This window comes from Triturus cristatus, chromosome 11 (genome assembly GCF_964204655.1).
Source record: "Triturus cristatus chromosome 11, aTriCri1.1, whole genome shotgun sequence".
Lineage (NCBI taxonomy): Eukaryota > Metazoa > Chordata > Amphibia > Caudata > Salamandridae > Triturus > Triturus cristatus.
This window is the reverse complement of record NC_140594.1, coordinates 214346906-214374216: the sequence shown is the minus strand read 5'-3', so window position 1 is coordinate 214374216 and position 27311 is coordinate 214346906. Positions and strand designations below refer to the sequence as shown.

The following is a 27311-nucleotide window of genomic DNA, read 5'->3' as shown; positions in this document are numbered from 1 at the left end:
GACTAGATAATCAAATATAGGGAATATTCTCCTCCATTATCCACCTCCTTCTGCTAGAAGGCTTATTCTTCGAGCACCACTTCAGAAGGTGAACGTACCATAACTGCTCTCTAGCAAGGGAGTGTTCTGGTGGCTTTTTCTCCTTATCAACATGTTGTAACTGGTGTATACCATAACTTCAGGCTGGGGTTCACTGAACAGAGGCATAACAATCCCATTTCAAATCCAGATTTCTAGTTATAGGAACAAAACATAGATTATTGTTAATGAAAGTACATACGAGTGAAACAACTTACTTCCAATACTGGGTAATGTTCCAGCGACAGCGTTTCCACCATAGAATCCAAAACATGCTCACAGAGACTGGCGATAGCGTCGACTGAATCTAATACTGGATTCATTATAGCAGGAAACTGTATAACAGGGAGGTAAAACAAAAAATGAGAAATTACCATTTCAAGTATATTTTATAGTTGCTACATTTTGCAATTGACAGAATGCCCCTGCTGTTCATTCTCAAGTAGTTTCTACCTACAACCTAAATCCCAAGCCACCAATTTATGTAACTATTGGCCTATTATTAAGTACTTTGCAATTCGTTTTTTCTACTGATGTACACCTATATTTAATCAGAGCTACTTTCCAATAGGATGGAATATGCTACTTACCAGTATGCATCTGTTCTTGGCATGTAGAGCTGCAGAGCCACACACTTAGGATAGTAGATCGCCATCTGGTGTTGGGCTCGGATGCTTGCAGGTTGTTGTTGTCTTCGGAAGAAGTCTTTGGTCACGAGATGGGTGACTCCTCCCTTGGACTACAAAGCGCATGGGCATCCACTCCATCCTCAGATTGTTTTTCACCATGATGGGAAATGATGGAGTTTGTAAAAAGAGAGAGAGATGTCCATGTGTAATGTCTAAGTAAGACTATGCTGGAACAGATATAGGTCCCGGGGAGGTGGGTGGGCGTGTGTGGCTCTGCAGCTCTTCATGCCAAGAACAGATGCATACTGGTAAGTAGCATATTCCGTTCGAGGCATATGAGCTGCATATCACACACTTAGGATAGACTATATAGCAGTGTCTCCCCTAGCGGTGGTCACCTGTATCAGTTGCAGCAGTTTGGAATAAAGTTTTAAGAACAGCATGACCTACAGAAGCTTGTTGTTTTGCTTGCACGTCAACACAGTAATGTTTAGTGAAGGTGTGTGTTGTAGACCATGTGGCTGCCTTACAGATATCTTCTAAGGGAATGTTTCCTAAGAATGCCATGGAAGCCCCTATTTTGCGTGTGGAATGCGCTCTAGGGGGAACTGTTAGTGTGCGTTTAGCCTTGTGGTAGCATATTTGGATACATTTAACTATCCACCTGGCTATCCCAGATTTGGAAATGGGGTTGCCTTTATGTGGTGGAGAGAAAGCATCAAACAATTGTTTGGTTTTGCGGAATGCTTTGGTTCTGTCAATGTAGTAAAGTAGGGCTCTTTTAACGTCTAAGGTATGAAGAGCTCTTTCAGCTACCGAGTATAGATTTGGGAAGAACACTGGTAGCTCTACTGATTGGTTAAGATGGAACGGAGATATGACTTTTGGCAGGAATTTCAGATTTGTTCTAAGAACCACTTTGTTGCGGTGTAATTGTAGGAATGGTTCTTGTATGGTTAAAGCCTGGATCTCACTTATCTGTATAAGGGATGTGATAGCGATAAGGAAAGCCACATTCCATGTGAGGAACTGTAGTTCGCATTTATGCAGAGATTCAAAAGGGGGTCCCATGAGCCTTGTAAGAACAATGTTTAGATTCCACACTGGAGAGGGTGGTAATCTGGGAGGAATAATCCTCTTAAGGCCTTCCATGAAGGCTTTGATCGCAGGCACTCTAAATAGTGAGAAGTGTTGTCGATTTTGCAAGTAGGCTGCTAATGCTGCTAGGTGGAGACGTATGGATGAGTACGCTAAATTACATCTTTGCAAGTGTAGTAAGTAGCAAATGATGTTCTGTATGGATGCATCCAGTGGGCGTATATCATTGTTAGTGCAGTAAATGGCAAATCTTTTCCATTTTGCAGTGTAGCAGGCTCTAGTGGTAGGTCGTCCGGCCTCTTTTATAATATTCATACAGTCTGGTGGTAGGTTGAGGTAACCGAACTCTAGGACTTCAGGAGCCAGATCACTAGATTCAGTTGACCTGGATCTGGGTGTCTTATTTCTCCATGGTTCTGGGTTAGTAAGGACGGGGAGAGATGCAGTTTTTGGTGTGGAACTAGAGAGAGTTCCAGCTTTGTTGTAAACCAGGGCTGGCGTGCCCATATGGGGGCTACTAGGATCAGTTTGAGAGAGTGTTACCTGAGCTTGCGTACCACAAATGGAATGAGTGGGAGAGGCGGAAAAGCATACGCAAATCTGCCTGACCAGTTCATCCATATCGCATTGCCCTTGGACTGTGGGTGGGGAAACCTGGCGTCGAAGGTTGGGCATTTTGCGTTTTCGTGTGTGGCGAACAGATCTATGTCTGGTTGGCCCCATTTCTGGAAAAAGGGGAGTAGGACTTTTGGATGTAATTCCCATTCGTGGATCTGTTGAGTCTGTCGACTCAACAGGTCGGCAATTTGATTGTGAACCCCTGGAAGGTGTTCTGCAAGCAGGTATATGTTCTGGGGAATGGCCCATCTCCAAATGTTCTGTGCTAGCTGGGACAGCTGGAGAGAATGTGTGCCTCCTTGTTTTTGTATATAATAGGCTGTCATGTTGTCCGTCCGGATGAAGACAGTTTTGTTCTTGAGATGTATTTGGAATGATTTTATTGCTAGGAATACTAATAGTAGTTCCAGGTAATTGATATGGAGCACTTTCTGTTGAGTGGTCCATTTGCCCTGAGTGGTGTGTCCTAGGAGATGGGCTCCCCATCCCGTGAGTGATGCGTCCGTTGTTAGCACTATTTGTGGAAGAGGCTCGAGGAACTGCAGCCCTTTGGACAGGTTTATTGTGTTCCACCATTTTAGAGAGCGATGTGAGCGGTTGTCCACCAACACCAGATCTGTTAGTTGTCCGTGAGCCTGATTCCACTGACGTGCTAGACACTCTTGCAAGGGACGCATTTGAAGTCTTGCAGAAGGCACAATGAAGATGCATGACGCCATCATGCCTATCAGTTGCATGAACACTGTTGCTGGAAGAGAGTGTTGGGTTTGAAATTTTACGATGAGAGCTTGTATATTGGCTATCCAGGCTAGGGCTTTGGAGGTATTTATGATGGCTCCCAGATATTGATGTATGTGGGAGGGTTGGAGATGAGATTTGGGGTAATTTATTGTGAATCCCAAGTTGTGCAAGATTTGAATAGTTCGGTGAGTGTGTAGAACGCATTTGTTGAATGAGTTGGCTTTTATTAGCCAGTCGTCTAGATACGGGAAGACATGAATTTGTTTTCTTCTGAGATGCGCTGCTACTACTGCTAGACATTTGGTGAATACTCTGGGCGCAGTTGTTACCCCGAATGGAAGGACTGTAAACTGATAGTGTTGTCTGTCCACCACAAACCTTAGGTACTTCCTGTGAGCAGGATGTATGGGAATGTGGAAATAAGTGTCCTTGAGATCTAGTGTGGCAAGGAAATCGCCTTGTTGTAGTAGTGGGAGCACTTGTTGAAGAGTGATCATATGGAAATGATCTGAGTTTATGTACAGATTTAGGAGTCTGAGGTCGAGTATTGGTCTTAGAGTCTTGTCCTTTTTGGGGATTAGGAAGTAGAGAGAGTATACCCCTGTACCCTGATGTTGTAAGGGAACTGGTTCTATTGTATGTTTTTGAAGCAATGAGAGGACTTCTTGTTTGAGGAGCGTAAGATGGTCTGGTGACCTGTAACGCTGCTTGGATGGTATGTGTGGAGGGGTAGTGGTGAGTTCCAGGCAGTAACCATACTGGATAATTTGTCTTACCCTCTTGTCTGTTGTGATGGAGTTCCAGACAGGTAGGAACTGTTTGAGTCTTCCCCCGACTGGAGTGGAATGGTCTGGGGGGAGTGGAGGAAAGTCACTGTTTTGTGGCGGGGGAGGTACGAGTGTTGGTATTGCCTCGACCTCGTCCGTTGTTGTTGTTTCCTCTATATCCTCCTCTAAAATATCCTCTACTAGGGGATGTTTGTGTAGAGGTTTTGAATGTAGAGGAGGTGTCTGCTCCCATATTCTTGGAGGCTCCTCTGTAGAAGGAGCGTCGAAAGGAGCCGCGTGGTTGTGGAGACTGCAATGCTCCCATGGACTTGGCAGTCTCGGTGTCTTTTTTCATTTTTTCAAGTGCAGTGTGAACTGCTGGCCCAAACAGCTGTTCTTGGTTAAAAGGTTGGCTAAATATGGTACTTTGTACTTGTGGCTCAAAGCCTGAAATGCGTAGCCAGGCATGGCATCTAAGGAGTACACTTGTGTTTATTGCTCGAGAGGCGGTGTCTGCCGCATCAAATGCACATTTAATTGACGCATTTGAGATAAGTTTTCCCTCTTGTATAAGGTCATTTGCCTGGGTCTTGTATTGGTCTGGCAGGTGTTGTAGCAGATTCTCCAACTGATCGTAGTGAGCCCTATCGTAGCGTGCTAATAGGGCTTGGGTGTTGGCAATACGCCAATGATTGGCAGCTTGTGCTGCTACTAGTTTGCCCGTGGCTTCTAATAGTCTGGATTCTTTGTCAGGGGGTGGTGCATCTCCCGTGGTTTGGGAGATGGTGCGTTTCCTTGCGTTGGAAACGACCAAAGAATCCAGAGGGAGCTGTCCTTTGATGTAACAAGGATCTTCTGGGGCAGGTCTATATTTTTTCTCAATTCTTGGGTTAAGCACCCTGGCATGGACGGGGTCTTTAAATACTTCTGTGGCGTGTTTTATCACCCCTTTAAGCATAGGTACAATTTGTACCGACTTCTGAGACTGTTCAAAAGTGTCCAAGAGGAAGTCTTCCTCGGGTGCATCAGAGTGCATGGTGACGCCATGGTAAAGTGCCGCTCTGTTTACTAGTTGTCCAAACCCCAGGTGGTCATCTGGAGGTGATGGTTTGGAGGGATATGGTGTAGGGTCAGGTATATCTGGTAGAGGGTATGCCCATTCATCCAATGGTGCGGTATCTGGATCCGTGAACGGATATTAGTATTATAAGTATCTCCTCCTCCCCCTAGGTCATCATCATCATCCTGTGGAGGTGGTATATGTGATGGAGATGGTAGAAGTAAGGGTTGTGTAGGCAGAGGGGGTGGGGTAGAAGGTGGTATGGGAGAGGAAGGAGGCATAGGTGATGTTGCCGAGTCCTTCTTTTTTATAGGAACTGGGGCAGGTATTGTGTCCAGTTTCTGTTTCTTACATAGCACTGCAGTGACATGTCCAGTCTTTGGATTAATATAGATCCTTTTTTGTGTTGGATCTGGATGGAAAAGTTCTTGTTCTTCAGGAACAGATTTTGGCGCCGATTTTTTCGGTTCCGATCGAGGTTTTGGTTGATCTGTAGAGTCTTTGGCTTTAGGAGGTGTACTATAGTCCTTAGCCGGTGGTTTCGGTGCCGAAGAAGGTTTCGGTGCCGAAGTTGAGTCTTTCGGCTTGGGAACTTTCAGTGCCGGTTTATCTATGGGCCTCGATGTTTTCGGTGCCAAAGGTGTCGGATCCGATTTCGGTGCCAAGAGGTCTTTTGTCTTCGGTGCCGAAGGTGCCAGGGGTACAATGACATGCGGCTTACTCGGGCCCGAGCCACCGGAAGGCTTATGTTTCTTCGGAGCCGAGCCCGGAGGCGGGGCTTCTGAAGGGTGTCTTCGGTTTTGACCAATACCTTCGGTTTTGGAGGGGTTGGGGCAGTGGTACTCACGCGTTGCCCCGGAGTAATGGGGTCGTCTGAGTCGTCTGCTTCTGAGATGATTTGAAGTTCCTCGGAATCCTCTTCCGGGACATCGGGACCCTCATGGAAGATGTTTACTGGTTCCGGGGCTGATCTGTGTGCCATGATAAGGCGTTGAGCTCTTCGATCCTCAATGGTCTTTTTGGATCGAAATGCTGCGCAGGCTGGACAGCTGGCTTCGTCGTGTTCCGGTGATAGGCACAGGTTGCAGACTTTGTGATGGTCACTGTGCGGAAACTGCTCCACACTGGGGGCATTTTTTAAACGGCGTCCTTTCCATGAGCCGTAGGCCTCACGGCGTGGATAGGTCCAGCAGCCCGCGTCGACGTCCGGAATCGAGCCAATGAATTTGATGTCGAGTGAAGGTGCTTTGATGTAGTTGTAGAAGTTTTTTCGCTTCGAAAAGCTTGTATTTGAGATTTTCAAGGAGTTGGAAAAGTTACATCCGAACTCAATGGCGGAAAAAAACAATCTGAGGATGGAGTGGATGCCCATGCGCACTGTAGTCCAAGGGAGGAGTCACCCAACTCGTAACCAAAGACTTCTTCCGAAGACAACAACAAACTGCAAGCATCCGAGCCCAACACCAGATGGCGACCAACTATCCTAAGTATGTGATCTGCAGCTCATATACCTCGAACAAATATTTTTGCCTGATAAGGTCACCACCCAAAATATTTCAAACGTCTGATGAGTGCCTCTACTTATCACCTTAGGGAATTAAACCATTGTCCTCAACGGCCATGGCAAATGAACCAATGTCTCAAAATGTCCAAGAGTAAAAAACAATCTTTTTTTTCCATCGTTCCAACATAGAGTTGATATTTTCACGCTCGCTCTTTAGAACGTGTCCATTCCCTCACAGCCCTACACTAGAGCAATATAACTCTCTGTCTCTATTCAAACCCTTGAGAAATGAACACACTCCCTTGCATCTAAAATATGAAGTTTGTTGATTCTTTGCCCCTCCAAACCCAGCTCCCCCCATGCAACAACTTCCTCTATGGCAATTAAAGTCTGCATTCTTTCTCCCTTGGGATCTTAAAACAGTAGCCATATCCTATCTCACTTTATACCCTGGGCAAATGTTCAATCTGAGTTTGCCTTTACTTCTTCTCACCCCCTAACCTGATGTCACTACTTTTGTATCAATCCACATAAGGCTTCTCTCATTCTATATCTTCACCATATTGAATTGAAGGTAATGACACAGAAACAGTTCTTCCCACATCCCGCATCGGTGTACCATCTACCCGCAGAATCATAACTCATGAACAACCTCAAACATAAAGTAATATTCAAATGCCTCACTCAGCTACTCATATTTTTGCCTTGTAAATAAATGGTTGGCAGAATTAGGAATGGCCCTTTAGTCCCCAATCTGTTTTTAAAAATACTTTTCAATACCTGATCAGCTTAGATAGATCTTTTTTTTGTCTTTTTGTGGGTGCCTGCTGAGTCATACCGTGACTGGATGGCTTTCCAGCAGCCGCTTTGATCACTCCAAGTTAACATTCCCACTTTCTTTTCTGTATTTTTGGAAGGGAGGTTCCAGGTTAGGTCAGGGAAGGCCACAGTCCATGAAACTCATCTGAATACTTTGAGTGCAAGGCCATCTTGCTATGGTTTAGATACAGTTCAAATGAGCACTCCACCAACAGCATACACATCTCGTTTTCCTGGATCTTAACTAATTCATATGGCAGGGCTGCCTTCAGGATCCTGAAGTAGAAATACTTTGTCTTCACTCCCGCATCTGACACCTCCTGCCTTTGTCATCTCATATACCAGCATCACTTTGGAATTTGTGATGTTGGCGTGTCCTTAACAACACCTGGCCTGCTCCTTGGTCTTTGTGACATCAAGATTTTTATAACAGTAGCTGGTGTGCTCATTGGACTTTGTTGCATTTTTCCTAATCACTTGCGTCACTGCGCCGTTTATTCACTGTAACACTCCCAGTGCACATTTGGTTCTTATGGTTACTGCAATTTAGTTGTATTTTGTGCTTCTATATGCAAATAACAACCCTTCCACCCTTACTTGGTCTCCCTTGTCCCCTTTCTGTGCTAGGTGATCGATACACAAATTACACTGTCCCCTTGTATGATATACCAGTTGAGACATTGTTTTATTGTTATAATACTTGCCTGGTCTCAGCTGGGATAACGGGTTTACTCCTGTTTCCATTTACTTTGGTGCATACAGAGCAGCCGTTGGTTGGCTAGACTATCTGTTCTGATGGTGCCTCTTGATATCTGATGTGCCATTTGTCTGATTCACAGCACTGGCTAGACAAAGACCAGTCGTGGCTCCAACCCAAAGTGTTGATGACTTTTGGTTTGGGCATTAAATTTGCCCTATGTGCAACATGGGTGGCTCATTGTGCCAGAGGACTCAAGCTATCACTCTTTGATAAGTCCGAAGTAGGCTGAAACGGGTTTGGAAGTGCTTGTGTTTCTATCTGTAGGAGACCTAGTATGGCAGTTCGGGCTGGACTCTTCCTAATGGTAGAGGACTACGGGTGATTTGAGTATAGTTGGTCACTTTCTGAGTGGTAGTGTGTGAAAAAAAACTGTGGACTAGAAAAAGGCCAGCACTGATCACCTATGGTTGAGATTATTTCAAGCATCCCTTCCATAACTTTGCTGTTTATTCCATCCCAAAGTTGGCGCAGTGCACCGATGTACCTGGGTCACCTATTGCCCTCTCCACAATGACAGCTCCACCCACACCTTCCCATTAGCTATGTAGCATCATGCAAAGTACATGCTCAAGCCAAATGGGTGGAACATTGTTAGGATGAAGAGCAAAACAGATTTGTATTGGGACAGGCACGTGAGGTGCAGATATGGATGGGTTTGTACTTATTTCCTTTCCACAAAGGCAAGATCATGTGCTAAGTTTTTTCCACATGTGATCTCTCTCTAGTACTCAGACCTTGATTATATGCTCCTGGCTCTTTCGTAGAAATAGTAAGAAAGCCTCTACTACAAGTTCTAGGTGTCCCAAATCTTATGAGACAAACACATCCCGGGAATTTGTTATAATTAAGGCTCCATGTTTGCAGTTTTAATGGATTTTTACAGATAAATACAAACAGAAAACATCTGTTTTCAGTCTGAATTTATCTTTTAAAGTGGATAGATATAGAAAATTGTGCTCTTTTTAAGTGACTCGCCGTGCTGTCTTTGATGAATCATAGGCCCGCAGCTGAGTATATGGACAGCATGGGAAATCAAAAAAAGGATGAAGTTCTTTAAATAATGGAATATGTCAACATACATTTATGGTATAATGCTAGTATTTACCAGTGGATGTATTGATATGTGATATTTGGCAGCTTAAATAGCAAAAACACAACAGACATCAAACTAAGTTCTATGCGTCTATCAGTTAAATAAATATGGAAATGTACAGTTTTTCAACTTCATTTATACACAAAAATCAAAATAAATATGGTTAAATACATATAAAATGGCCTAAAAATAATTATGAAAAAATAAATACCATAAAACCGGGGGTCCTAGTTATAATCTTGCATTGGGAATGTATTGTGTTGATGTTATGATTGTGACATACTGAGGATTGGAGGGCGATTGGACACGGTTAGAAGCAGCGGTGTCTGGCTGTATGGACACAGGTTTTCATCTGCCAATAAAGTGAAGCTTGTTCACCATCCAGGTTTTCAGTCGTATGGGGAGGTGGTTACAGCATATTTTGGCGACAAGGATGGTATAGAGGGAAACATGGTGGCAGGCAGACGCTGGTCGCGGGAGCTCCCAGACTGAGGGGAGAAGGCAAATGGAAGAAAGCAGGAATCGCTTAGCTATGCTGCGGAAAATGAACGCTTAAGTTTGACCACCGAGATTATAAGGGTAAAGGCTTACTACCTGTTTTTTTTAATTTAAAACACGTATTCTATATGGGATTCAACGGGAGGCGGCAGCAGGGGATCTGGTGCTGGGCAGCAGCTCTCTGGCAGAGGTCCCGTGCGGCAACAGCACTGGCCGGCTTCCGGGTCGGTTGAGGCAGAGGCAGAGGCAGCACAGGACAGCAGTTTTCAGAAGGAAGACGCTCTGAATACACGGAGGAGCGGGTTAAGAAATTGACTGAACAGGCAGGGGGTCCCTGTTCTGTGGAGATGAATGTAGGGGAAAACAGACTGCAACCTCAGGAATTATTGCAGGTACAGCTAAGGCCGATGGAAAGAGATCTCCCCCCAAAGATATTTTCTTCTTTTAAGGAGCGTTTGAAGTGGGGGTGGAGAGTGCCATAGGAAATGCCAGAGTAGGCACTAGTGTTGGGAGTACCGGGGAGGAAAATACTTCAGTCAATATACTAGCGGATAAAGCACCGCAAGTAAGGAATCGGTACCAATTACGGTCGGTCCCTGAGAGGAAAGGTAAAGGTGGGAGATTAAGGGAGTGGGAGGCGGTAGCTGTTTCCCCTATTTAAAAGGTGGTGAAAGTTGCAGGGAATATTAAAAAACAGTTACTCTTGGCAAGTGGAATACCGATCAATATATACACTATTATTCAAACAATCACACCATACTACTACACCAGTCTAGGAAAGGAAAAACCAAAGGATTTGTATGTATACAAAAATTTAATTAAAACAACATCAGAATGTACATCACATCACTTTCGGCAATAATAAAAACTGATAAAATAATTTGTCATACAGTGATTCAACATTAAAAAAAAATCAAAGCGAGAGAAAAACAACAGACATGAGTATTTGTCATTAGCAATGGTTATGCCGAAAGAATCAATAACAGTATTGGCAACATATAATAGTGTATATAATAATGGTTATCCACTTGCCAAGAGTAGCTGTTTTTGAATATTGACTATAGTACCCTGGGTCTTGGGTTTGAGGGGTCACTCTCGTGTTTTTTTCACTTTCAGTACAACCGAAAGTTGCGGGAAAACCTAAACATTGTGTGACTTAAGTGGTGCATTCACTCTCAAAGCCCTCACCATCCCTTAGCTCCTATTTCAGAATAATGGAACAGGTTACAGTGGCGATGCAGGGGGCAAGGAGTAATGTATCCCCGACGCTGACGCAGACAATATCGCTCCCTCTTGAAAATCGTTTTTCTCTGTTGGCTAACTTGGCAAGGGACGTACAAGATGGGAGCGGGCCAAGTTCAAGTCTGAGTTCAAGCCCAAGTCCGAGCTTGAGTCCGCCCCAAGATAGTAGTCGACCATCTATGAACCAAGCCAAGGAGAAGTTAGTCCTCAGGCTGAAGGAGGGACTGTAAATCAGTTGGAAAAAAATTATATTGAACTTGAGGTAGGACATTCTTATGAAATTCGAGATCTGAGAGTAACCAAAAAGGTATCCAAGACAAATGTGGAGTACGAGAGGAAAAACTAGATGATATTGCGCAACGCACTGTGATTTTGGAAGGGGAGGTGAAGGTTCTGTCTGTGGCCGAGATTTCCAGAGATATAGAGACCTTGAAATCCCATAACAAATCCCTGCAGGAAGACTTGGAGGCTTGAACCTCAGTCTAGGCATAATAACTTGAGTTCTTAGCATTCCGGTAGGCTCGGAAAAAGGTGACATTAAGAGTTTCATTTGTAAACTATTAAGAGAAGGAATACTGCATGACAGGCCGGACCTAGATCTCGAGAAGGATATTCAGAGAGTGCACAGGGATCCCTTTAAGTTAAACCCTGCTAGGAAGACGCCTGGAAAATATTGATTAATTTCCTTACATATGCAGTTAAGGAGTTGGTGCTGGGACGTGCCTTGAAGGAAGGATCTTTGAAGTATGGGGATTTCAGCTACCAAGTAAGATCGGACTTAGGCAAGAGAACTGTACAGAGGCAATGTGCATTGGGGACAAGGATGAACGATCTACGGATAAAGTTTACAGCGATGTTGAAAATCATGTGGAGAAATAAGAAGCACAATACAAGTAATCCAGAAGAGGTTGAAACCTTTCTAGCTCAGATGGATGGAGCTTCCGCAATTAATAAATGAGGAAAAGAGGGTTCTGGAGGGTGAGATTGCAGAGGAGGAGATCAGGGTACAGTGCAAGAAAATGGCAGGCGGGAAGGCAGCCTGGCCAGATGGCCTCCCAGTTGTGATCTATACTCAAATCATAGATAAAGTGGCTCCAGTCATATATAGATATATATAGACAGGGAAACTACTCCCAGTTCTTGGTCAGAGGCCATGGTAAATTTAATATTGAAACCAAATAAAGATCTGTTGAGAGTCGACTCGTAAAGACCAATATCTCTCTTTAACACAGATTATAAGATCTTTTCGGGGATAGTAGCCTCAAGAGTAGCACAGGTCATTAAGGGAGTTATACACTCAGATCAAAAAGGTTTTATACCAGGGAGGCAGCTTAATGAGCTTACGTTCTTGATGATGGGGGCTATAGATATGGGAGAGGCCCAGAATTTGCCTTTGACCGTAGAAGCTGCAGATGCAGCTAAGGCCTTCGACCAAGTGCACTGGGCATATCTTTGGGAGGCGCTAAGAATCTTTGGTTTTCCGCAGAACCTCGTGAGGGCTGCGCAAAACCTAGATTATCTCCCTAGGGCTACAGTGCTGGTAAATGGAGAACTGTCAGATTGGTTTGATATCACCAGGGGCACGAGGCAGGGATGTCCCCTGTCTCCGCTCCTTTTTAATCTGTATATAGAGCCTTTTGCAAATTTGATCAGAGCAGACTCCACTATCTCCCCTTTAAATCATCTGCGTTAGTGGCAAAACTGGCTCTATATGCGGATGATCTGATTCTCTATACTACCAACCCCCAGGCTGCAATCTCCAATCTGATGGCAAAAGCGGAGAGCTTTGGTTTGATTTCAGGGTAAAGGTGAATGCGGAAAAAAACGAAATTATGGAATGGAACCAGGACAAGAATAGTCGGGGGGTTAAATCTCAAATGCGCTACCTGGGTGTATTAATTACACAGAAAATTGTGGCTGTTCCTAGAAAAAACTGGAAAAAAGTTATCCAGGGAGTTTGTTGATAAGATGGGCCAACTTACCTTTAAACATATATGGTCATGTGAATCTCATTAAAATGATTGTCCTCCCAAAAAGTACTTTTCTTTTCAATTCTATTCCTCTAACTTTTCGGAAGGTGGATATAGCCAAGCGCCAGGGGTAAACAGGTAGCTTCATCTGGGCTACAAAGGGACCTAGGATAGCTTGGAAAAAGTGGAGGAGGAGGTTGGAGGCAGGGGGCTTGGCTCTACCGCATCTGCTCGCATACTATCACGTTTTTCACTTGAAGACCATTCATATGCTTGCTAATAAGATGGATAGGTCACCTATGGGTTTACTTTTTGGGGCAATGTTAGCCGATGTTTGTCAAGGCCAGTGTCACTTCCTTTTTAAATATAGAGACCCAAAATTCTTCAAAAAGGTGAGGTTGAAGATTCTGAAGTCCACCTTAAGAATTTGGACTCATTTGCGGGAAAGGTTGGGAGTCCCACATTACTCTTTACGGGCTCCGATTTTGGAATCCCTTGGTACCCCCGATTGCTTGATGGACCAACTTAGTCAGCCCTTAAAATCTGGGGGGGCGATGCTATCAGGCAGATCTTAAAACAGGATCAAGCTTAGTGAGTTGGGAAGTGTTAAACAATTGTACCAAGTGGCAACTGACTAGATTCAAATACTACCAATTACGATCTTTGTGGGCCACACAAGAGTGGGCAGGAAAGGAAGATGACCTGAGGCTTGATCAGGTGATGAGAACTGATCGATGGAAAAAGGAAGTCTCATTTTGGTATTGGCCCTTTGTGGAGGCGGATGATAAGATTGACTCGGAAAACTCCAATCTACGGGTAGAAGAGCTTGGGGAAGGAGATTTGAAGCAAGCTTGGTATGATTCCTTTTCCATTCTACAAGCAGTGGTGAAACCTGCTTCGCTTAAGTGTAACCATCTGTTTACTACCAATAGAGTATATTGGTCTCCAGCCAAGTTACCAAGAGTCACAGGAAACAACATACATCTGTCCAAGGTGTATGCTTACAACAGCAGATGACCTGCACTTGTTTATGCAGTGTCCGAAGATTGTTCCCTACTGGGCTTTTGTGTGTAACTTTCTTGGGGAAGTAAATGGCGAACAGATCAAGGTAAGCCCTCAACTTGTATTTTTGGGGCTTTATCAAAAAGGGGATGTGCAAACAAACACAGTCATCACTAAATTCATCTTCTATGTGACTTTGTTGGCAAGTTGGGAGATTTGTAGACTTTGGAATACGAAAGTACCCCATCCTTTGCTGAATACCTTAAAAGTATTATCTGTACGAGTCAGTCTGATATGGCCTCTGACCCTAGAAGTCTGGATAAGGTTTGGACATTGTTGGTGGATAGGAGAGAGAAGCCCCGCAGGTCCGATGATTAAGCCACACATGCTGTTGGTCCTGGTTCTCCTGTGCCCTGGTCCACTCGTGAAGGAGATGGAAGTGGAAACAGCAGTATTCTGGTGTGGAATGCTCTTTTTCCCTCCTGGCATCTGAGGGATAAGAGTAATATCATCAAGAGAGTTGGCAGAATGAGGACCCCAAAAAAAAAAAAAAGAAGGTTGCTATCAGCCAGACACTGATTATTCTACAGTCTACGTGCAGAGAAATCCTCTGTCGCATAACCCCACTGGTGCAGTAGGATTGATCCTGCATTTGACATTTGTTTTTATTGGTAGTGTGCTAGTGCCCCACTCAAGTGTGCCAGATCGCCTGTGGGTGTCCAGTCTTCAATTTAGTTGCTTTTATCTCGTTTGTGTTTCCATTGGGCAACCCTTCGGCGTGAGCACTGTTCCATCAGTCCGCATGGTTTAGAACTGCCGCAGCGCGATCGTGCAGAGTGGCCGTCTGCCAACCTGCTTGAGCATCTTTGCCCAATACCCTTGTACAGGGAGGAGCCATAATCCGCCAAAGCATTGTAAAGGCAAACCAATATCCAGGATCACGCGACTCTGAATTATGTCATGAGGGCCTCCTTATCTTTATGTGCTCCGTGGTGCCTATTCGACATTGTGGCTGGCTCTTGAATGGTTCCTGGTTGACAAAAGCACAATTTAAATTTCTTAATAGAATAACACATCCCCTTCCCTTCAACATTATAACAAACAATACCTTACACCTATCCCTCTTTCACAATGGTTATCTCCGGTGGTGATAACAAAGAAGGCTGATGGGTCTTTGAGGTTTTGTGTAGACCTTTGCAGTCTGAACCAAAATGTGGTTATGGACCATTTTTCCTTGCTCAATATCACAGAGTTACTTTTCCTGTTGGACCAAATTTGATCTTATAAGTGTCTAGAATCAGGTCAGCTTGCACTCAGAATCCAAGCAGTTGACTGCATTTGTCAACTCAGAGGGGGTTTACTAATTTAACAGAATGCCATCTGGTTTGTCATCAGTGGCAAGTGTTTTTCAGAGACTCATTTCAAAAGTGTTATACGAGGTCAAGAATGTTGTCTTCTTTCAAGACGATATATTGATTTATGGAGACAGCATTGAGACTCATAACAAAAAGTTGCATGAGGTATTGTCTAGATTGTTGGAAACCGGTCTTACTTTGCAGCAAGAAGTGTAAATTTTTGGTGCGAGAGGTCGAAATTTGTTATATCTCATTTCTGGGGAGGGGGTGAGACCCAAAATGAACTTGTGAGTGCCATAGTGAATGCCGAGACTCCTGATGATAAAGACAAGCTTCGTTCCTTAATGGGACTTGTGGAATATTATGCTAAGTTTGTGAGAGATTTTGCACGTAAATCTGAACCACTGAGGGAGTAGTTGAGGGAGGAAAGGAAATTCATGTGGGGTGCGATTCAAAAAACAGCTTTTGAGCAAATCAAGGGTGATATTTCAAATGCTGACTTATTGGTTCCATTTCAAAGCGACCTGAAGACTGTGCTTACTGTGTGATACGGGTGTTGTGGCAGTCCTCAACCAGCTACACGGGAAGGTGGAAAGGACTGTGGCCTTTGCATCCTGTTTATTGACAGATGCAGACAGGAATTACTCTGTCATTGAGCGGGAAGCATTGGCAGCCGCATGGGCAACCAATTACTTTTGCACTTTCATTTGGGGGATGAAGATTGTTCTCAGGACAGATTACAAGCCGTTGCTAAAAGTGTTGGGACCAAATGGGAATAAGAATTGTTCAGGATGTCTAGCCAGGTTGGCTGTCAAGATGCAAGATTGTGAATATACTACTGAGTTCCTTCCTGGTTGGACGAATACAGTTGCAGATTGCTTGTCCAGGTTGCTTGATAAAGCCACTGTTGAAAGTGACTTCGATAAAGAGGAGGTTGTTGAGGATGTAATTGAAGATGTGCGAGGGTTAATTTCAATGGAAGAGTGGACGAGAGCAATGAGGGAGGATGAGGAGCTTCAGGTGGTGACGAGAATGATAAAGGGAGGAGTTTGAAGGGAAAGAACGTACTCTGATGCCATAAGACTGCATCATAAAGTGGTTGAAGAGTTGTCTTTGTGTTGTGACAAACGGATTGTGAAAGGTGAGAGATTTGTACCTCCAGGGGCAGTAAGGAACAAACTTGTGCGATTAGCACATGAAGGACATACGGGACAAACCATTATTCTCAAGAGAATGGAAGAGTATTCCTGGTTGCCCAAGATGGATGGGGAAGTCAAGCAAAGGGTAGAGAGGTGTGTGTAATGTAAAAATTCTGTGAATTGGTTGAAAGTAGGAATGGTTGGTAAGGGAGTTCAACAACAAATATCAAAAGCGGATTGTGTGTGGGAAAAGGTTAGCCTAGATTTCATTGGGCAGTTTTAATTTGTGCCAGAACAGGAGATATTTGCTGCTGTACTGGTTGATGCCAAATCGAGATGGTTTGAAGTTGTGTTTATGAGGAATGTTAACACAAAGTCTACCACTGCCATGCTAGAAGAAATATTTGGAAGAGAAGGTATACTGTCTAAGCTAGTCAACGACAATGGCACGCAGCTTACTTCCTACGAAATGAAGAGATTTCTGGACGGGATTGGGGTGAAACACCTTTGCACTGCATTATACAACCCTCATGGAAACGGTCACGTGGAAAGAGTGAACCGTTTGATCAAACGGACCATAGAATTAGCTAGCAAGGAAGGGCTGAATGCCCAGAATGCTGTAAAGGACACGTTGTGGGCGTATCGCACTACTCCCAATGTCCTTGCCGGGAAAGCCCCTTTTGAGATGATGAGGGGTAGTAAACCAGGGACCAAGTTGATTCTTTCATGGTTGTGGGAAGAATGTAGAGAGAAGGGTGTAAAAAATGAATTGAGGTCAAAGTGTAAGCATGATTGTTGTGGCAGACTGGGTGAAGTTTAAAGCAGGTGGTGTGAGACCAGGCTTGTCAAAGTATCGGGGTCCCTACAGAGTGAAGGTTGTTGGACAAAGTTGGGTGAAGTTGGACAATGGGCAGACATGGAATCTGAGAAGAGTAGCCCTGTTCCAGAATGAAGGCAAAGATTACAGAGTGAGAGACAATGGGTCTGGGTATTGTTGAGGGTAGATGGTGGTGGATAATAGTGAGTTTCAAATGGGTACAGAAAGCGAGAGTAAGAAGGAGACTGTTGCCGGGTTTGACCAAGATAGAAGGAATAATCAAGTAAGGGTTGGGAGGTGTCATAGGCCACCATGCTGGTTGGAGGCGTTTGTGTGTTGATAGCTGGGCCTCCTTGGTGGCAGGACATTTAACTCCCTTGCATTGTGTACAGTTGTTTTTTTTCTTTTTGTATCTTGTAGTGTCATTCTTCTAGTGTTTCCCTTTAGATAGTAGCCCCTTATGTGTCAAAGGTGTGTGTGGGTGTGGGTGAGAAGCCTCCACCTCTTTTGGGTTTGTGGGTTTTTGTGTGAAAAAGGGATAGGTCTTAAGGTATTGTTTGCTATAATGTTGAAGGGAAGTGGATGTATTATAATCTTATATTGGGAATGTATTGTATTGATGTCACGATTGTGACATTCTGAGGGTGCGAGGGCGTTGGACATGGTTAGAAGCTGCGGTGTCTGGCTGTACGGACACAAGTTTTCATCTGACAAAGTGAAGTGTGTTCACCTCCCAGGTTTACAGTCATATGTAGAGGTGGTTACAACAGAATGTTGTACTTGTTATGAGAGCGGTATTGTCAACACCATGCAGAAATTGCCTGAGAAAGCCGGCCATGTTGGGTCTTATAATCTATGGCCTCTCATCAGATAGGGGGTATCTAATGTAGCCTGTAGTCCATGAGAATAACTAAGGGGCCCTGGGACATCCACATGTGCCCGCAGATCACGGCAATGTTCCCTATCTACACACCTTCCAGGATTAGAGATGCAAAAATACCAATGCACAGTTATTGCCAGCAACTTATTGCGGATTCTGTAAGATGGTAAAAGTGACTGTAGAAGGGCATTGTTAGCATTGGGATAACCCTAGGAAACAGTGAACCAGGCAGACCATCCAGCAATAAAAGATGGAGGCTCTGGCCTGCTGGAGAACCCTGCAGTAGACCTCACCAGTCACCGCTGTATTTGGGCAGTAGCTCTGGTCTTAGGAGTGGTAAGGGGGCAGGACAGAGCTACTACTACTTTATTTTTGTTTATTTATGCCAAATGACATCTGATATTACTTAACATTCCAGTAGTGCCCCCTTCCTTCCATATTAATTTCTTCTAACATCCTGCAAAGCGCTTTAGTCAACTTTTTCTGTACAACCTATGGCAAGTAGCCTAATACCTCATAATGTCCACCAGTAGAAAATGGTCTTCTGCTATCGCCTTGCCAATCCAGAATCAATATTTCCATGCCCAAGCTTCAGAACATATTAATTCCTTTCCCTCCCCACACTGGAGCAATTTGTTTCACGTTACCATTCAAACAATGGAGGAAATAATGCACTCATTCGCTTAAAATTAATTTATTCACTTCTTTCCCCTGTAAAGTTTGCAGCAACCTCAAGTGACCTCACAAGATCCTTCCTGAGTTACATTTTTAACCAATAAGACACACAGAGAAAAAACCCTCTAATGCCCATGTACTTGGCAGAGGAACGGCGTAAAAGTAGTTTCTTACATCTTGTTCATCCAAAAATGTGTTTCTGGGAGGTGAATAGAAGCAATCCATGTGACATATTTCCAGAACTGCAGACAGATTAACAATCCTTGCAAATAGGTTCTATTCCCTTTTGACCAATTCTGCACATCAGGCCCTTTTTCTTTTAGACATGGCCTCAGACAGTTCCGTCACTTTTCACGAGGGGTCACCAGCCCAATTGTTTATGGTAAGTTGGAATCCCAAACTATTGTTGATCCACAAACAACAGCTCCTCGGCTATATTAGTGTTTGTTTTCTAGGCCATATTCCGATAAGCATCCTGGGATTTCTAGGACTTACTCCACTTCTTTGTTGTGAGACTAGCATCCAGGTCATCTGCGTAAATGAAACTCTTGCGCATGCCAATGTTGTAGCAAAGGCCGAAGGTTTCCAGTGATTCCTGGAACAAATATATTACCCAGGTAGTGCAGCAAAACACTAATATTTCAGGGAGTGTGAGCAGGACAAGTACCTTCATTGGGTATAAGCATGTCTGTCACATTAAGTGATCAACTGTCATCTTCGTGATAGAGATACTGGTGTACATACCCCCCTCAACCGCACCAGACAATTACAGCAGTTTAATAGCATCAACCGGACGTTAAGAGGCTGCAATCTGCCCACTCACACTAACAATGTAGGTACAATTAGAGCAGTTATAGTTACAGGGATGTAGAGTGCCCTACATCCAACGACAGTGGATATTCATCACTTTGCATCATTGTTTTTTCACTGCAAACAATCAGTTACATTGTCCATTTACTAAGCTTAAAACATGGGTGTTCCTGGAGGTAGTCACATATGTTTTCCTGGAAGTCCTTCTTGGGACTGATGTAGAATCCATGGCTCTACGGCGTGAGGAACCAGAGGGCTCTGCAAATGCCCCATCGCACTGCTGCCGGATGAGGTTGTCCTCTTCTTTAGGGATTGTATTAAAAACAACAGGCCGCCATAAACGGGTGTATCCCTCAGTACTTGCCCATAACCACAGACACCGATAGATTACTGATCCCCCTCTACTTCATTCCACCCTACCTGTGCCCTCTTCAACACCCCACCCCACTCTACTGGTATGGCGCGTAACCATCAAACGTATAGACCGCACGCATGCATGTCACAAGACGTTCTTCCACTATACACTGGGATCGGGACGGTTACTGTAGTTGTTCTTGTTTTTATTTTACTTAGTTGTGATCTGTACTCTTTTACCCATCCAGAGATCAGAAGATATGACTGCACACTAAACTGCACTGATGAGTATTTCTTTATTTTTTTTTATTTTTATTGAACAGGCTGGTGAGTAAAACATACATTAATACATGTGTTTGTTCACAAGAGGGAAGGAAAGAAAGAAAAGAAAAAAGCCAACCCGATAGACAAAATTAAGCACAAAGGAGGAGCAGCACTATTCCATGAATGAACCCCAATTCTTTTCGTGTTTCATCAAGGACCGGGTCCCCCTAAGATTGGCTAGTGCAGCCTCCATTGAGTAAATCTCAGTTACCAATGTCCACCAATCCCACACCGATGGTGGATCAGGGCGAATCCAGGCTCTGGCCAAAGTTAATTTAGCACAAGACATGAGAATTGAAGCCAGAGCATCCTGGGAAGAAGGAGTGGGATTGATATCTAATAGAACAAAGGAGGCGGAGAATAGGGGGAGCTGGGTTGCCTGATTTCAAGAACCTTACGGATGTCTGACCAGTAGTCCTTAAGAGTGGGACAAGAGAACAGCATGTGTACCAGATCAGCTGCATGGGCCGAGCATTTGGGGCATTTAGTATGGTCATTCGTAGTGTTGTTAAGAGACCATCTGGAAATGATTTCCGGTGTGTAATATAGCATGCAAGTCGTTCTAAATTGCTGTAGCCTCAGGCTAGAAGAGTGGACACTGCCCCTGTAACTGTAGGGGAGTTTTCATTTTTTGTCCGATCAGATTTGTGTAAAGAAACAATGGACAGGCGATGGTTGCTACGTAAACTGATAGATCCCATTAAATCTTGCGGGGGCCAGGCTTTTCTACAGGAGCCGGCCCGCCTCAAGGTTATTAAAAATGGTTATACTCAATTCTTTAACGATGCCAAAGAAGCTGAAGCATACATCTCTAGATTTGGCACGGTTTAGATCCTGCAATGTCTTAGCAAATCTGTCGGCACCTGGCAGGCCCCGTTTTTTGTAGAAATGCTGTAGGCTATACGGCAAAGCACTGGGGGAGAGGGTTGGGGGGGGGGGGGCACTCTTGGCTGTCCTGTTTTGTGCGCTGCCCTTCCAGCGGCAGCTGTTACTCAAGGGCGGTTCTTCCCCTTTTGGGGTGAGAATCAGGGTGGGGGGGGGAGTGGGGGGTTTGGGTGGGTTAAAATCAATAAAAATATGTTTCAGGCTGCTGAGAAAGAGTGTTTTGAGGACAAATCAGTTCTGTCCCTTCGGCCCTTATACATGACCTCACACACGAGTAACAACGAACACTTAAAGATGCCCGTTTTTAGGCTGAAAAATCTAATCACTCACAAATGCATGAAATAAAGATACTGGCTTGGAACGTAGCAGGGCTTAATAGCAAGAATAAGAGAATGTTGATTTCAGAAGAACTCAAATTGCATAATCCTCATTTTGCCTTACTCTCAGAAACGCACATTGCCGGCAAGGACAAAAAACTACTTAAACAACTGGGTTACCATATTCTGGTCTGCTCTACTTTTGGGCTTTCCACAAGAGGGGGGGCTATCCTCACAGACAAAAGATTCAAATCTGAAACACTGCAGACCTTTCATAGTCAAGACGGAAGATTGGCGATGGTCCAACTTCGCTTCGATAACTATACTTATGTCCTTTGTGTAGTATACGGCTCTAATACAGATGATCCAAGTATCTTCGATTTACTGAACATAAAACTCCTGGACTGGGACGGGGAACCCATTATTATGGGGGATTTTAATTGCATAATGAATTATAAAATAGACTCAACTTATCCAGGAAGCTTTCATAGGATGCGCAAAACTAGGTCATCCATATATGACATCTGTCGTATTCACAATATTAAGGATGCTTGGCGATATCTACATCCGAACACACCAGGATTATTCGGCACCACATAGATCTTGCTCTAGGCTGGACATGGCATTAATTAGTGACAACCTACTAAAACATAGCACGATGATCCTATGTCCTCGAATCTCATCGGATCACAACGCAATAATCTTAGCAATCACTATACCACATATCAGGGTCCCTCCCAGACCATTTTCCTTCCCCAGGTACTTACTTTCAGACGCACAATATGTGTCACAGCTTAAATCACACCTGACCGAATTTCTGTATATTAACATCGAAACTGCTTCTTGTCTCATGGTCTGGGACGCCTGCAAAGCGGGTATTAAGGGTTTTACCCAAGCTTATGTGATCAGGAAAAATATCGAACACAGAAAGCACAAGGCACAGATCATCTCAAAAATTGCATCTCAAGAAGAAACCTTGGCTTCCGCACTTCGATCAAATTCACCTGGGATTACAGAGATCAGCCTCAAACTTTGCTCACTTAAGAACGAGGCTAAAAAGAAATTCATCCAAAAGAGCAGCGCAAACATTCACAAATACAAGATTTCACAATATGAAAGTGGAGACAAGATTGGCAAAATTCTTGCCTATAAGGTTGCCGAGGATAGAGCCCATACACTGATCACAAGCATCCGGGGCAGCAATGGTAAAATTTTTAATCAACAGACAGAAATAGTAGAACAATTCACGGATTACTATAGCACATTATACACTCCAGAAAGCACTCCCAATTTAGAAGCAATCCAGGACTACGTTGATAAGTTCTTAACCAATCCAGAGTCTAACACAATGCAAGAATCGATGTCAGACATTATTACAGGAGCCGAACTACACCAGGCAATAGAACTACTACCAGCAGGGAAAGCTGCAGGGGAGGACACAATCCCTTTGGAGATTTACAAAATTTGCATAGCCGAACTGGGGCCTTTGTTACTGGAGGTTATACAAGCTGTCGGTCGTAATGGAAAGGCCCCAAAATCATGGAACAGGGCAAAAATAATATTCTTTCTGAAAAAGAACAAACCAAAGGAGGAGAGAGGATCATACCGACCTATATCGTTGATCAATACCGATGCTAAAATATTTGCTAAAATACTAGCTATAAGACTGTCTCCCTTCCTGCCTTTAATTGTTAACCCCCAACAACATGGGTTTATAACAGGGAGGGACACAACAGCACATGTAAATATGGCTATCACGGCATTTGACGTAGCAGAGATAGAATCCACTCCGCTCGGCATGATTCTATTAGATGCCGAGAAGGCTTTTGACCGAGTGGGCTGGGACTACCTCTGGTGTGTCCTCTCTAAGCTGGGCTTCGGGGGCAATTCCTACGAGCTATACAGGCTCTGTATGATAACCCAACAGCCTATACATCCTATGGGGGCTTGTCCTCTCAAGAGTTTCCAATTTTACGAGGTACTCGCCAGGGCTGCCCTCTCTCGCCTCTTTTATTTGCCCTCTCATTGGAACCATTCCTACATGCTCTCCAGTTACAAACCCAAATCGCTCCTTTCAGGTCAGGCACCCAAACACTAAAAATAACTGCATATGCCGACGATATCGCGGTCTACTCACAGGATATTGTGGCGGCACTTCAAGGCATAGCTTCTGAGGCCGAAAAATTCGGGATTGTCTCCGGTTACAAGCTCAACTTACAGAAGACCCAAATCATAACCAACTATACTCCTGCCGTCTCAGTTCCTGAGATTTGTAAAAGCGCCACCTATTTAGGTGTTAAGCGAACGGCTAAAATCCAAGAAATCAACAACATAAACTACAACGTACTAGTTAAATCTACCATTTCACTATTACAAAAATGGCACAGATTACCACTGAATATTATCGGCAGAATTAACTTAATCAAGATGAAGGTACTACCTAAATTCATGTACTTATTCCACTCTATTCGGTTGGCCCTAAACAATTTGTTTTTCAAACAGCTAGACGGTGCATTTAGTAGCTTTATATGGGGCTATAAAAAAGCGAGGAGGTCATTGAATTCTTTGAAAAATAACATAAACTTGGGAGGGCTTAATTTTCCTGATTTTAAATTATATTTTTGGTCTGCTTTTGTTTCTCGTATTCGTTCGTTATTAAACCAGGGTGGAGCATCTTTTTTTCATTCTTTTATGTTAAAACAAGATGCTAATATGTTCTTATTACGAGTCAACGACCCCAACTACTTCAAAAGAGTAAAATTCAAGACCGCAAGAGATATAGCAAAGATATGGGATAACATACTTATTTTTTGCAAAACTACTTTTTTTCATTCAAAACTACTGTTGTGGGGCAACCCGGGTCTTCCGGGAATTTTTAACGAACACAACTCTCAAAGCTGGGCAAGATGGGGTATCAGGCATTTAGGGGACTTATACGGCATGCAAGGCTTTTTAGACTTTAATACACTTAAACTACTCTATGGCCTCCCGGAATCTATGAGATATAAACATCGACAGATACATGATTATCTGGTGAACAAAAAACGACTATTTGAGATTACTGACTGCGATATCTGGACTCACTTTTACTCCTCAACAACTAAATCAGCAATAAGTAACACTTATAGCCTTTTAACCAACTTCAAACTAAACGACTGTTCTAAATTAGCTGCCAAATGGGGTAGGTTGCTAGGCACAAATGTCACTTTGAAAGACATAGAACGTTCCCTATCTAATATTAGCACTGATGAGTATTTCTTTGATGCCTTTCACTACATTATACTGCAGCCTGACGTACCCAATACTGACAGGTGATATGTTCCGCCTCCTTTCTTCAAGCAGTAATTGAGGTGTCTGTACATCCGATGCAAATAGCCCTTATAAATATTTGTTTAAAAAAAATAAAAAAAAAGTTTTTCTAGTTGTGGTCATCCCTGTTCTGCATTGTAATATGAGGCCACTGGTTGGTTGTTTTGCTGGAGGCTGTTTGGACATACACTCTCTAGTATATGAATGGGTGGTACCTGCCCCGCCCTTCCCTCCCAGCTATGGATCCAGCAATACACCTCTGCTTTCTTCTGAAATATATTCCATTTGAGGCAAGGAAGCACCAGGTTCCAGAAGCTCCTTTGTGTTAAAAAAAAGAATAGGCTGTCATCTTGGTTCTATATCCACAAGGCTGGGATCCCTCTGGCAACCTGCTGTGGAAACAATTTACCTCTTCCTCCTGTCTCTCACCTCAATGTCACTGTGACAATGGCACTTCCACAGTTACAAGTGACAGATTCTTAGCCTTCCGACATCTGGGCTTACACAGTAACAGTTGGACATCTCCCTGGACCTTGCAATGTTATAGCATACACTGCAGCCGATTCACAAACTTGATCTGGTCACAAAGCTTGGGGATCTGTTGTTGTTGTCAGATGTAGAGCACGGTCCAGACAAGAACATCCAAGGCTCAAGTCATCACCTAGAGCATAGCACAGGCTCCAGCATCACATGGGCTGGATTGGGACCAGAGTTGCAGGTTGCCTTTGTCAAATGTCTTCAGTGCTTTCTGCTTGGACACCACATCACCCTTCTTCATACTTGTGCTACGTCTTCACCCTATCTGGATCCAGTTCTGTGGTGATTTTTTGGAGTCAGGTACGCAGTGATTTTTGAGCAACAATGTCTATACTTCAACTACCTCACTGCACGGCGTAAAGTAACATTAACTACACTTTATTGATCCCTTTTCAACAGCAATCTTTACTGCTTATCCCACCAGGTCCAAGCAATGTATTTTGTTCTGTAACAGTCCATCCATGAGAGAAAATATCAGGAGTCCACTAGCTTGCTCGAGTATAGTTAGACGCATCATTCCATGTTCATAGGTTGGAAAGAGGGAAACATTAACCTAGGACATTTCACTAGACAAGTAATGTACCAATTGACAGCAATGCTACTTGTACATATCATCAGAAAAACAAATATCAGCACCTTTAGGATCTTTTTCTTGACTCCTGCCACAAGAATCTTCGTGCTCCGAGGTACTTTTGTGTTTGTTAAAAGAATCTTTAGAGTTGGTACCCTAATAGTGAAAAAGGGAATACATTATTAGATTTCGACACTTCACCTGATATGTTTTCCAGTAAAAGTTTCAAATGATTGCAAGGGGGCACACTTGTAAAACTGTATAAATTAATCATTTTATGCACAACCGTGAGAAAGAGTGAGAGAGAGGGAGTGTGTGTGAGTCAGTGAATATAGTCATGCAGATCAACTGCGCAGTATTATCAAATGGTTGTGGGTCTCTAGTACTGATGAAAGGTGTCAGAATGAAAGCATAAGAAACTGCAACCCATGTGGTTTTCAATTAATTTGCACAGACACAATTTCCAGTGGCAGAATTTAGATTCCATGCTAATCGAATCTTCGCCAAAGAGCATATGAATAACTGGTAGTACGTACCACCTTAAGGCTTTCAGAATCACTTTGGTGAAAAGCCAAACTTTGATGGTGATGGCTTTCAATTGACAGCAATCTGGGTCAGATTAGAATCAGGAATATAGAAGGGATAGCAGTTAAGCCATCAGTTTCTTGTGAACTTACCGGTTTAATGTGGTTATTTTTCCTGCACGATATCGCAGGGCACCTCCTAAGCAACACAAAAAAAGAGATCTGTAAAATACTTCCAAATCTTAATCCATGCAAACACAGAAGGAGTAAGCAGCAGTCCTCCTTTGGAAAATCTGGGTGTAACGATCTTGGTGTCATGTTGTAAAATCCAAGCCTGACATTCTGTGTGATCAAGGGAGTCTCTTCACCTGCAAGTGCCACAAACATCAACAGTGTAATTCAGACAGCAGTAGTTTTTCAAGGTGACCATAACTAACCAACTGTATCTAGTATACACCGTAGGAAGCGATTTCCTGTGGTAGACAGAGCAATGATCTGTGGCACTTCAGAGGAATTTGTGCACTAATTTCTCTCTGACCAACTAATATGTGGCTACTCCTTGAGAGGGTTCCTGGGATTACATTATGACTGTCAAATAAAGATCCATGTTTACAGCACAATTAAGTTATAAGCGCAAATATTAAGTTTGGACACATCTGTTTAAATGCAAGGAAGCTTATGAGAAGCCAACTGCAATAATCTCTTGCAACAAAAGCCTTGCATTTTCCCTGGTTTATGAGAAATTAGAGTACACATAATGGAAAGTTGTTATAACAAAAGCTATAAATGTTACTAACCCTTAATCTGTACAGCATCTAAATCTACAAAACTAAAAGCTTCATTCAATCACCTGCCATCTATTTTTAACTTGTATTTCTTTCAAAGTCTTTTGATACGCTTCAGAGATTAAGGTATTCTGGCCACGCCTCCTGAAA

At 43.5% G+C, this 27311-nt stretch overlaps 1 protein-coding gene across 1 annotated transcript in view; it reads right to left on the bottom strand.

Annotated features, from left to right (window-relative positions):
- MVK (mevalonate kinase) overlaps positions 1–27311 on the bottom strand; it is a 163782-nt gene that overhangs the window by 48101 nt on the left and 88370 nt on the right. Inside the window, exons 7-9 of the mRNA XM_085636377.1 lie at positions 26530–26575; positions 25918–26008; positions 297–413 (exon numbers count right to left, since the gene is read on the bottom strand). Coding sequence (XP_085492503.1) covers positions 297–413; positions 25918–26008; positions 26530–26575 — 254 coding nt within the window. The remainder of the gene's footprint in view (positions 1–296; positions 414–25917; positions 26009–26529; positions 26576–27311) is intronic.